The sequence below is a fragment of the Apium graveolens genome, chromosome 8 (assembly GCF_009905375.1).
Source record: "Apium graveolens cultivar Ventura chromosome 8, ASM990537v1, whole genome shotgun sequence".
Classification (NCBI taxonomy): Eukaryota; Viridiplantae; Streptophyta; class Magnoliopsida; order Apiales; family Apiaceae; genus Apium; species Apium graveolens.
The window spans coordinates 74331518-74344665 of NC_133654.1; the positions used below are offsets into that span (position 1 = coordinate 74331518).

At 31.2% G+C, this 13148-nt stretch overlaps 1 protein-coding gene across 1 annotated transcript; it reads right to left on the reverse strand.

The window, feature by feature from the left end:
* Window positions 1-10738: 10738 nt before the first annotated feature.
* Window positions 10739-12623, reverse strand: LOC141678080 (GDSL esterase/lipase At5g45910-like). Its single transcript, XM_074484307.1, has 5 exons — window positions 12358-12623; window positions 12043-12264; window positions 11672-11820; window positions 11301-11574; window positions 10739-11118 (listed from the first exon to the last, which is right to left on the reverse strand). The coding sequence occupies exons 1-5, from the start codon at window positions 12596-12598 to the stop codon at window positions 10907-10909; spliced, it is 1098 nt and encodes a 365-aa protein (XP_074340408.1). The 5' UTR covers window positions 12599-12623; the 3' UTR covers window positions 10739-10906.
* Between the last annotated feature and the right edge of the window lie 525 nt (window positions 12624-13148).

Consider the following 13148-nt stretch of genomic DNA (forward strand, 5'->3'; position numbering starts at 1 on the left):
ATTTTTAGTAGGTGGCTCATTCTATGTACTTGCAATATTTTCAGATTGCATAAGGAACACTTGGAAAGAATTTACCAAGGGAAAAAGAAGAGTGTATAGTGGATTTTGGGAGAGCACAATCGATAATTTCCCGATTGGTTTCAACAAAAAGTTAGTTTATATTCTTTTTTTATTTTATTACAAATTTATGAAAGTCGTGCATTTAATTGAAAGTAACTTTTATGCATCCTTACTTTACTTCTAGGTAAGTATAGAAATGAGGGAAAATTCTGAAGCCGTGTCTGAAACAATTAAATGGTTGGCTCGAAAGCCTTCATTTTCAGTGTTGACGTACGAAGGTTATATTGTTGACGGGGTCCGTTACCATATGAAGGAGCGAGATAATGCTAGGGTAGTTCAAAATAGTGGTGTTTCATTAGTTGCTAGGACAGTCCAAGTGTCTAGTGCTAAGGATGTAAATCCCGTAGAGTGTGAGTTAACATTCTATGGGATTGTACAAGAAATCTGGGAGTTAGATTACCACGCATTCAAGGCCCCTTTATTTTTTTGTACATGGGCAGCCACTAATAGAGGAGTCAAGTCTGATGATCTTGGTTTTACGCTCGTGAACTTCAATCGACCAGGCCACAAACATGATAAATTTGCCTCTGTTGACCAAGTCAGCCAAGTCTTTTATGTCGAGGATCCATATGATGCGAATTGGTCAGTTGTGTTATCGTCAACAACTCGAGATTATCAAGACATGTACAATGAAGATGTGGAAGAAGAGACCTCCTGGAATCCTCCCCCATCTTGTTATGATATCCCTATGTGTGATCCTACTACTTGTGATGATGATGTAAGTGTTAGCAATAAGAGACAAAATGTAGAGGATATTTGGGTGAAAAAGTCATAGAATTATAATTATTATGACTTTTACTTGTTTAATTAGTTGTAATAAAATTAAATTTCAATGAACTCTCTTTTTTGGCTCCCTGATTACACTTTGTAGTTATAATTATTGTATTATGTGATAAAATTACGTGTATTTGCACCTTTTTGGCTCCCTGATTATAATGACTTGTACTTGAACTTTGTTTCATTATAATGTTTTGATTTTGATTTAAGTTTAATGTTATAATTATTTTGTTTTTTCATAATAATTAGCCTTAAATTTTAGGTATTTTCATAATAATTAGCCTTGAAGTTATGTTAGAATTCTAGGTATTTTTCATAATAATTAGCCTTAAATTTTGCATAATATTGTGGAATTATAGCATAACTGTGTACTTGTTTTAATTTTGATAGCTTGTCCAGATTGAAGAAAGACGAGATAAATGGCACCGAAAAAGCAAAAGAAATCAGCAAAGGTAGGCTCAGAAAATAAAACAGAAAATGCATCAGAACCCGAGGTTAGAGCATCTGGTACTTGTGATAATCATGAACCCGAGGCATCAGAACCTCAACTGGAGGAGTCTGAGCAACCCGCAGTTACCTCAACTGGTGCAGTGACAAGAAGTTCTGGAGGTACTCGAGGGGTATGCGCAATGCACAAAGTAATTGTGAAGAAAGCGCGTGGGAAAAAATTTAAAGTCACATGTGATCACTGGGGAATTCCTAACGGGGAAACCAGGACCCGACTGCAGTCCTATATCGATATGTTGGCCAGGACTACAATTCCAATTGATATTGCTAATTGGACAAGTGTAGATCCTGAATTAAAATCAAAGATTTGGATAGATATTCAGGTACTCCACAACCCCTTCAATTTTATTGCACTTGTTCTGTTAATTTCTTAATTTAATATTGTTATTATTCCTTGTATTTTTTTCCAGTCAACATTCAAAGTTGGTCCACACTGTGAGGAAATTGTCCTAAAGTCTGCGGGCTCTAAATGGCGACAATTTAAAACCGATTTGACGAGGAAGTTTGTGCTTCCGTTTGTTGGAGACGAAGAAACTGAATAAGCCGCCAAAGAGATATACTTTTGTCAGTAAGTCAACATGGAAGAATTTTGTGAAGCAAATGACTGATCCTAGTTGGACGGTATATTTTATTTTATTGGACTTTTGTAATTCTTCAATTATTTTTCCCTTTCCTGTTAATTTTGCACATCAGTTTATGTAATTCTATAAATTTGTGTGTAGGGAATTCATGAAGCGCAGAGTGAAAGGGTTTCGTAGAGAAAGTATCACCATCGCTTATCTAGAAAGGGCTATATTGGTCTACAGGAAGATAAAGTAAGAACAAAGTCATTATTGTCTTATTAAAAAAATTGCATTTTTAATATTTTGCTGCATATTTTGAATAAATCAAAAAAGGAAAGTTACAGCTGGCAGAAGAACCCGATAGAGCAATTTTTTGGCAAAAAGCTTGGAAGCGGAAAAATGGCGAAGAGATCGAAGAGGTCGATGAAGACCTGGCTGCTGTATGCGAAAAAATTGTAAGTGTTCATGTATGATTATGTTAAACCTGTTGGGTTTTCTTAATTATTTTCATACTTAGTATTGTTTTTTAATTATCGGCATGGCTGTTTTATGATTATTTTAATCTTGTCGGATTTTTTTAATTATTTTCATACTTAGTATTGTGTTTTAATTATCGGCATGGTTGTTTTATGATTATGTTAATCCTGTTGGATTTTTTAATTATTTTCATACTTAGTATTGTTTTTTAATTATCGGCATGGCTGTTTTATGATTATGTTAATCCTGTTGGATTATTTTAATTATTTTCATACTTAGTATTGTTTTTTAATTTTTCGGCATGGCTGTTTTATGATTATGTTAATCCTGTTGGATTTTTTTAATTATTTTCATACTTAGTATTGTTTTTTAATTATCGACATGGCTGTTGTATCATCATGTTAATCTTGTTGGATCTTTTTAATTATTTTCATACTTAGTATTGTTTTTTAATTATCGGCATGGCTATTGTATCATCATGTTAATCCTGTTGGATTTTTTTAATTATTTTCATACTTAGTATTGTTTTTTAATTATCGGCATGGCTGTTGTATCATCATGTTATGCTTAGTATTATTTTTTAATTATCGACATGGCTATTGTATCATCATGTTATGCTTAGTATTGTTTTTTAATTATCGACATGGTTGTTAATACTTCTGTAATTTTTTGCAATATCAATAGAATGCTCTGTTGGAAAAAAAAGAGAAGGGTGAAATAGAATTTTCTAGAGGTGAAGACGTTCTGACTATAGCTTTGGACAGTCGTGAACATTCAGGAAGGGTTCGGGCTGTTGGAGGGTACATAACTCCAAAATAGTACTTTAAGCTGCCTAGAGAGAAAAAGATTCGAATCACGAAGAAAGAGTTGTTGGCTCGTGATCGAGAAAGAGATGAAAAGGTCGATAAAAAGACGCAGGCTCTTGAGGCAGATATTGCTGAGTTGAAGGCAATGATGGCTTCAGGGATCGCTGTTCACTCCCCAATCATGTCAGAAAAGGCAAGTCATCAGCTAGAAAAAGCATTTGTAGTGGCCTGCAGTGATGATGATGACGACGTTGATGAATGTGTTCCAACACCTGCACCTCCTGGAGTTTTGGTAATTTATCAATAACTTAGTATTTTTTTTAATTAGTATTATGCAGTAATGATTTCTTTTCAACTTGGTACTTTATATTTCGTATTTATGTTTATTTTTTTGTATGTATTAGGGGAAGAGATCGTGTGAGCTATCCGTCAACACGATAGACAACAAGGTTGCTTTTGTATGGTGTACCCTGGAAAGGATAAAGAAAAAGTGCATGGAATCGATATACCACTTGGACATAAGTGTGTATCTGTTGATGGGCTACTCAAACCAGATGCGTTGCTTCCGGTGCCGGTACGTGGCGAAATGGTGACAGTTCGCGATGCACTTGGCTCCTTTTTAGCATGGCCTGAAGGATTAATCAGCTACACAACTCCAGCAGTATGAGGATAGTGAAATTGTTGTCTTGATTTTAAAATTAAAAAATGCTTTTGTCTGGATTTCAAATTTTGGTAGTTTAATTGTCTACAGATTAAGAAAAAAGAACGGAAGCGGCCAGGTACAAAGCCAGGTCTAGATTTGAATAATTTGAAGTTATATTTTTTGGAAGCAAAGGCAAGTGCAAAAGTGCCAAAAGGCTTTAACTTACTCTATAACCATGCTGTTACATGGATGAAAGCTACTGGGGTTTCGATACAAATTAAATGCGAAAAAGAAGTGTTTGGACATGAGAAAGTAATTTACTTGTTACATGAGAATGTTCAGGTGGTGTTGGAGTTTGAAATGCTAGGGGAAGCTATACTTGCATCTTACATGACGTAAGTTTCTTTTTTTTTCCATTTTTCAATTTCAGTAATTTTGCGGTTCAGGTTTGTTTAATTATGTCTTTTGGTAGGTACTTGCATTCTGAGATGAGTGAACGGCCAGAATTGGCGAAGACGTTTGCTTTCATTGATCCACGATCCACTTATTACTTGAATGCATAATTTGAAACTTACATCGTGAACCGGTTGAAAGAGGGTAACCCGGATCGACTATTCTTCTTGCCGCACAATCAGAAGTAAGTTCTTACTTTGTGATATTAAATAGCTGAATAGTACGTAAACTACTATATAATGTGTGAAATTTGTCTTTGACATGTTTTTTAATAAAAACAGTATGCATTGGATTTTGGCCATTATTTGGGAAGGTGAAATATATTTTCTTAATCCTCTCCCTCACCCAGTACAGTTTCCAGATCTAGAAAAGGCATTATCGAGGTAATTTTGTTTTCCTGCAATATTTGATGAGAACTTTTGATAATCTGTGGTCTTATATCAATTTATTTAAATGATGCAGGGCATTGAAAAGTTTTAATTCTGAAACTGGTAGGGGCAATCACAAGCCATCCAAAGCAAAATTTCTAAGTATAAATGTTTTTTGTGCTTTCATAATTATGGTTAATAAGTAGTTTAGTTCATTTATAATTTTTTGCTTTGGAACAGGGGTCTCCTAAGCAACCTGGTGGCACGGAATGCGCTTATGTAGTCATGCGCTACATGAAAGAAATCATCAACGATACTAGATTGACTTTTACTACAAAGGTGTGCATCCTTATTTTGGCATTGGGATTATATAAAGGTCCACTTTTCATTTTATAAAAATAAAGTTTGTTTGAATTTTTCAGTGGCTACAGAAGACTCGCATGTGTTACAGCGAGGAGCAACTTGATGAAGTACGTGTTGAAGCTCTTGGATATATCCAAAAGCACATCTGAACTTTTTCTAGTGCTACTTTGGTTTTGGACAGGTTATGTAGATCTGAACATTTGATATTATGATTGTGGACTAGCTAGTGCATGTAGTTATTTAGGAGTTGGTTTTGCGGATTGGTAGATGTTTGTTTTGCGGATTGGTAGATGTTTGTTTTACGGATTGGTAGATGTTGGTTATCCGGATTGATGATGTCGATTTTGCGGATTAATATTTGTTGGATGTATGTTGTGAATGGTATTTATGGCCGGATTGCGGATATTGCAAATGAGCGTGCAATTTTAAAATTTTGTGTTTGTATATATAGACATTAGTTTTATTTATGATGCCTTGAAAAGTAATGTCTATTGGTAACATCCACATCATATTTTTTGTAAAACTGATGTCTAAAACTTTTATTAACATCAATTTTTTCATTGCAAAAGCGATGTCTACAAATATAATATACATCACTTCTATAAATAAAAAGATGATGTTGAAAACAGGTATAGACATCAGGCAAAAACGATGTCTAAACAATACATATAAATCAGTTTCAAAAAAATAAAATCGATGTCTTTATACACATAGGCATCGTCCAAAACCGATGTCTAACATCTTAATCAATATCGTTTTTTTATAAACAAACTGATGTCTATTTAGAAAAAGATATCGCCTAAAAGTGATGTCTAAGATGCAATAACACATCGGTTTTATTTTTAAAAAAATAATGTCTTTAAGTCCATAGACATCGCCCAAAACCGATGTCTAATATATCTCTAGACATCAGTTTTTTTTTAAAAAAACCGATGTCTAACAGCTTAAAGACATCGTTTTTAGGTGATGTTTAAGGTATTCTTAGACATCAAAACTGATATAAAAACTGATACCTAAAACTTTTTTTGTTGTGTTATCAATTGTTCAATGGCTTATACTTGATGTAATTATCACATAAAAATAATATAGTTTAACACATTTTGTAAAAATAGGATCTCAGACATCATAAAATTGCTAAAAACTGATGTTTATGTTAGTACAGACATCGGTTTTTGACCGATGTCTAGAATAGACATCGGCGACTAAGACATCGGTCAAAAAATACAAAGACATCGGCCAAAAACCGATGTCTATTAGCTTTTTTCTTGTAGTGATAAGCCTCCTGACTCATGGGTTTTTCGGTTGGAAGGAATATTGTCTTGACCTGTATCGCTAAGAAAATGCTTAAGGAAGCTTAATGCACAACTCAAATTCTGTGAAAAAATATAAAAACAATACAATACACTTAATCGTGCAAGTTATACCTTGAACCAAGGATAACAACAAGCTTTACACTAGATAAAATGGTCTTACTTTCAGTTAATACACTAATCAATTTATTAGTTTTACAAAAGTAACCATGGCAGATCAGTACATGTTAACAAATTAATAAATACAATAATACCTAACAAGCATACACGACTAATTAAATAGTTGGCCCACTTCAACGGAAGATACTATTAAAACTATATTGTTATCATACAAACAATGAAGATTGCGTACAAACAATCAGTATTTTATAAATACAAAGCAACACAAATTTAACCACATTTAAACTGAGGGTTATACCTCAAAAATTGAAACCAATGAAGATTAAGCCAGATATTTTAAACCAAAACCAAGTTCGAACCGAAATATGTTGTAACCTCAATCAAAGCTTAAACCTAATTGAATCCCTGAACACCAAATTATTCATCTTTAATCAATTAAATTAAACCCACATATTTTGAAGAACCATCTCCAGTTGAAACCCTAATTTAAGAAGCCCAAAAATATTCAAATCCAATTATCCAAATCCGAAAATAGTGAACCCTTGAATGACTTTTGAGAAAGAGAGAAAGAAAGTGTTAGTGGTTGTGTGTAGAGAGTTCAAGAGTAAGCCTTTGTGAATTTTGAAACCCGAGATGAACAACCTGAAAACTCGAGATCTTGAAGCCTGAAAACAAAGAGATTGTTCGATTACAGAGAGTGCTCGATTACAGAGAGTGTGAGTTTGAAAAGTGAGTTTGAGAGTGTAAGTTTCTTTATGTCAGAAACCGTCCTTTTTTATTGGTTAAAATTTCAACACCCCGCTCCCAAATTTTCATCTCCCACCCATCAATTTCACACATGGCCCAAGTTCTATTCTAAATAAATAACCCAACCCAACTTTATTTGTTGAAATTTAAATTATTAATTTCACTTTTCTTTTAATAAATATTATTTTTAACGTTTAATTATGAAAAATAAAATAAAATTCAACAATACAGAAATATTATAAATCAATCCATTAATTAATGATTACTTGTTAAGTTATATAAAACATTCAATTTATTAATATAATTTTATAAATCAGTCCACTAATATTATTAATTTTTAAAAATAAATAAAATATTTATTTCAATTATTAATTCATGTCGATGTAAAAAATTATTAGTTAGTTAAATTAAAAAAAACATCTTCATATGTATGCTAAATTGGTAACACATTGTAATTATACAGCAACATCAAAAAAGAGGGGTTGCGATATATATTTGTTTATAAGGCTACTATAACGTTTTTCTTTGCAACCCCGGGATGAAGGGTTGCAGTATGCAATTTATGACGTAGTGTATTAAGTAATACTCCCTCCGTCCCTTTCAATTGTTTACGTTTTTTAGAGAGTGTCCGACACGCATTTTAAGGTGCATATATAGTATAATTATGTAATATTTTTTTATAATTTTATTTTTCCAGAATAAAAATTAAAACATTCAACTTTTATTCATAAAAAGAAAATTGTAAAAATAAGTTACATAACTATACTTTTTATGCACCTTAAAATGCGTGCCGGATACTTCCTCAGAAATGTAAACAATTGGAAGGGACTGAGGGAGTATTAAATTAAGTATAATAATATTTATTTACTTTTAATTTGAATTTATCACTAATTAAGTAATAATAAATAAATTGTATTGAAAAGGCTAATCATCAGATAATTATCAAATAATATTAATTAATATTAAATTATCTAAAATAATAATTATTTGGTTCATAAGATATTTATACAATTTGTTTCACAAAAATAAAAATAATATATTAGATTTTTATAATAAGTAAAATAATGCAAAAATAGAATTATACTCAAAAATTTCATAACTGATTCGATTTCTTTTAACTATATAATAATTATTTGCAAATACCAAATTTAATAATTATTATTAATATATTAATTTTAGTTCGTGTTTCACACAAATTATGAGTTTAATTCTCTACAAATACAAATTCGATATTTTTAATTTCGGGCATGTGCGTCATACGACTTATCAACTTTATATACTAATAAGCGAAACCATATTAGAATAAAAAAAATCTTGGTACTCACAAGAAATTATATAACTATTTTTTTTGAATAAATTATGTAATCATTATTAAAATTTTATATAATTAAATCTCAATTAACACGAATGAATTTTAGTTTCTTTTGACTTTGTTTTCTCTTTAATTTCTGTTTGTTAGTATTCATCCAATCGTCAATTTATTTTCAAATAATCATATCGTTAAAAGCTAACTTGTTAAATTTGTATAACAAGTAAAATAAATTGATGCATAACTAGAACGATATCGTGGAATTTCAGAATTACACTTGAGTGTGATTTCTTTTTAACTATATAATTTAGTATCATTTATTTATTCAATATATGTAGTTCAATTTTATACAAATAACTTGATATCTATACTATATTATAATGTATACTATATTAGAATAGACGAAACATTAAAAATTTGGTAGTCGGCCGGTCGGTACTTGCTAAAATTACTTAACTACCCTTACTTAATTATTCTAATTCTAATTATTGGGTCGATCAATTTTAATTCTAATTGATATTCATGTCAACTTCCAGTATTCCTTTACCAATTTCAATTCTATTTTATATCAAACTTTATATCATTATAATTTATATTAAATTTAACTTCTTCTACAAATTTATATTTTAATTCATATCGACTTCTATATTATTCTAATTTGTTACTTCAGGCTAAATGAAATTTAAACAAACTAAATATAATTACTAAAATTTAGTTTATATATCATGCGAATCGAGCTAAGATAAAATCATAATACTATCAATCCTCCTAAAAAAATTATACTAATGAACTTGAATAAACAAATTAATATATTTTATTTATTCAGGATAAAAAAATTACATTATACAATTGATTCAGACTAACACAAAACTAAAATAAAAATATAATTCGACCAACAAAAACAAAATCATGTATAAAAAATTTCAGTCTAAAACAAAATTATCTTACTGATCCAGACTTTAAAAAAAATTAACCTAAAAATAATTAGTTTGATTTGGTCGGTATATCGGGCATCGAGCTAAAATAAAATAATGTGAACCACTGATCCGAGATAAATCAAATTAATATTAGACTAAGTATAATTCATATCCTATTGATGAGAACTAAAAATCAAATTCTAATTAAAACATAAATACTTCTTTTAAAAAAATACACATAGAATTATCAATAAAACTATATCGTTCAATTAGTAATATTATTTTTAACAAATATCTTTTATAGAATAATAATTAATCGATTAAGTAATCACCATGCTAAAATAATATTTTTTAAGGTCCCAACATAATGGAGACATTATATTTTTACCCTCAATAAAATAATAATTTTGTTATAATAACATTTCCCCCTTACCAATGCTATCACTTTAAACAAGTTTAAATGTTCTAAAAAGTTATGAACATATACGTGTACTAATATAATTATTATGAAGTTATATCATTTAAAGTTTTAAATGAACAAAATTAAGAATTAAATTCAAAATTTTAAAAAAATTTATATAATATTAAAAAAAATATGTGTGATTCGTGCATCGCTCGGGTTTTAAACTAGTATATTATAATAACCGGAATGTTATATAATTTGGTTCAACGATTATTCCCCAATTTTGTTTATTAATAAAATAACTAAGTAGTGTTATATATTCGCTAAACTAATAAATTATTAAACTACTACATATATACTCTACTTATCCTACTAAACTACAATAACATATCCTATTATTAAAAAAATAAATAAATAGTTTTATGTATTCGTTAAACTACTAAACTATTAGATTACTAGATATAGATATATACTATACTTGTCCTACTCAACTACGACAACATGTTATTATATAATTTTTATAAATTTATAAATATTATATATTATATAAATAATTTAAAATTATAATATAAAGTGATAAATAAAAAAATTAAATATTAAACGGAAACTGTACATCATACGGATTTAAGTTAGTTATTTTTAATACAGGGTACCAAACCAAAAGGCAAGTTGCAAATGCATACACAAAGAACACTAATTTTTTGATAATTTTTACCCCAATCATTACGAATTATGTGGAAATTTCGCCATCAACAACAGTGATGTTATGCTAGGATGTGGAAGATCTAATTGTCTTCGGTTCTCTTGTTGATTCGAGAAAAGTGGAAAACCCTCGTTCATTAAAGATCACAGAGATCTTTAAATTTGTGCCATTATTTTAGTAGTTACGCCCGTGAAAGTTTACATGACTTGAAAGTGAAAATAAGCCTCGTGCAACAATTAACAACTTACAACGACCAGAAAGGCAGACGACAGATCTATCAAATTACTATTTTTCTTGTGATATATAAAATTTTAAACTATTTAGTGCATAGGTGGAGAAGTAAAGGGACCATGAATCAGACCCTTGGCTATAACACCATAAGCTGCCTCCGTTAAGTGAATTCCATCCCAATTTGCATAAGCAGATGGATTTGTGCATGCTTTCGAGCCTGTGTTCCCACAACTTGCTGTACTGTTGAAGTTAAAGGGTCCTCCTCCTCCGCAACATGCTACTAAAACTCGGTTTGTAAATCCTGCTTATAAGGACTCAAAAACAGTGTTGAAGAAAACCAATCGACTGAACATTAGACTTAAAATAAATATTGCAATTTTTATGAATTTATAGGATGTTAGATTTAGATCGTGTGTGATTAATTGTTGCAAATAGGAGACGGGGAATCATTTTGGTAGGATGGAAATATATAAGTTTACTCACCATGATGTAGCGGAGTGTGAACGTATTGCTTAGCTGCATTATAGAAATCTGCGTACATGATCTTAGCCTGTGGATATTTTCTTCTCAATTTTCTCAAAGCAGACTTGAGTTGATTGTTGTGATACTTTGCAAAACTATTGTGGGCTTTTAAGCACCCATTTTTATCATAAGCTTTCCTTTCTGGTGTAAGGAATACAGTCAAGTATGCTGGCAAGCAACCGATTGGTAAATTTCCTGGAATAACGAGCTCAACTGCACCTTCCTCTATCAGCATCTACTCGGTTTTTGCAGAATTTTCAATGGGGGCAGTAAGTAAATTATTCACTAAAGGTTTTAAATGAGAAGTTGATTTGAACGATCAAAGGACTTACACCGGTGGTTGAAATGATCTTAGCAAGAACTAGAGGTACTAATGCTTCTACCTCTTTGGGGCTTGCACCACCAAATAATGGATAGTTGTAATCGTTTCCACCAATCTCCCCCACGAGAAATAGAGATTTCTTGAAATGCTTGTCACATTCTACTTTCACACCAAAATCAATCATATTCGTGTAAAACTATTGGAACATGCATACATGACTACATATAGCTAAGGTTAGCTATTTAATTAGGAGGGTATGTATCGATATAGTGTTCTAAAATGAAATTCATTGAATTGCCATGTCGATTTGTGTGTGTTTTTTCATGAGAGTGAACTACAAAGATCATTTGATGGGAAATAGATGCATGTTGGATAATTTACCTTGTTTGGTGGTGCATATCTTTGATTTGAACTTGTTGAACCAGCCAAGTCGAACACCTAAGGAACTGTTTGTCCACAAAACATGTCCTAGTTTTTTGTTTTGGTAAAACTTGGCATCAAGCGCAGTAGCGCCAGCAACAGCATAATTCACTCCATTTTCGTACTTCAACCCATCCTTAATTGCGAGATACGGTGGTAGATAAGGTAATCCATATGCCTCAGCTATATTAATTTGAAAATGTTAAAATAAAAAATGCCTAACATTCGAATGCATAGTCATGTTTCGTAAAATGAAAGAGACTACATGATGCTTACCAAAAAAGTCGACTATGAGACGCCCGTTGGAGCATCGACCAGTTGCTCGTTGGAAAAACGTCTCACCGTAAGGTAGGTCTCCGATCACCGAAAATGGAGGGGTACCAGAAAGTAAGAAATTTCCGGTGTCAGCCAAGGAGTCACCGAAACTATAGATGGAATTATATTTTGTAGTACTAATATTACTTGTAGCCGATGAAGCTGGCCAAAGCATACAAAAGAGGAAATAAAGGAGTTTCATGCTTTAATTGTGTAGTTTGAGTTTAAGCCAGATTTACCTATTTATAGAATGTAAATGTGAAAACTAGTGCATAGTGATGGATAGCGGACATTTAAAAGCCGTGGCCAAATCAGCACGGGAGTAATTGTTGGACAAACTTAGTATTTTAGACTAAGTTGTGAATCATTTTGAAATTTTATATAAGTGAGACACATTATGTGTTAGTGATGTATATTTATTGGAACGTATTCTCCTCTTCGAGGGGATTCCAACACATATTTACACGTTCAAAATGAGTAAAATGTGAATGAGAACTGATGTTCCAAAGTTTTACCTTTTAATATGAAAAGTGGTTTTGTACCACATCGAGAGTAGCACAAACCTATTCCTTAGTTTTTCTTATAAATATCATGTACCAAATTGGAAAGAAAAATAAGTCCTTTCAAGCCTCTATTTATAAATAGAGTCTTAGGGCATCAGTTTTATTAAGTCAAGGGAATAAGAGTCATCTTTTTCATTCTCGATCTCTTTAGTCTTAAATTTTTCCAATATTCCGGTGATAGTTCTCGGG

Bases quoted from the DNA above. Each gene is read 5' to 3' on its own strand.
- LOC141678080 (XM_074484307.1), bottom strand. From the start codon at position 12,598: ATGAAACTCCTTTATTTCCTCTTTTGTATGCTTTGGCCAGCTTCATCG. The intron at 11,821-12,042 runs GTAAATTATCCA...GTGTGAAAGTAG, and splicing joins GATATGCACCACCAAACAAG to AATGTGACAAGCATTTCAAG. The intron at 11,575-11,671 runs GTAAGTCCTTTG...AAAACCGAGTAG, and splicing joins AGATCATTTCAACCACCGGT to ATGCTGATAGAGGAAGGTGC.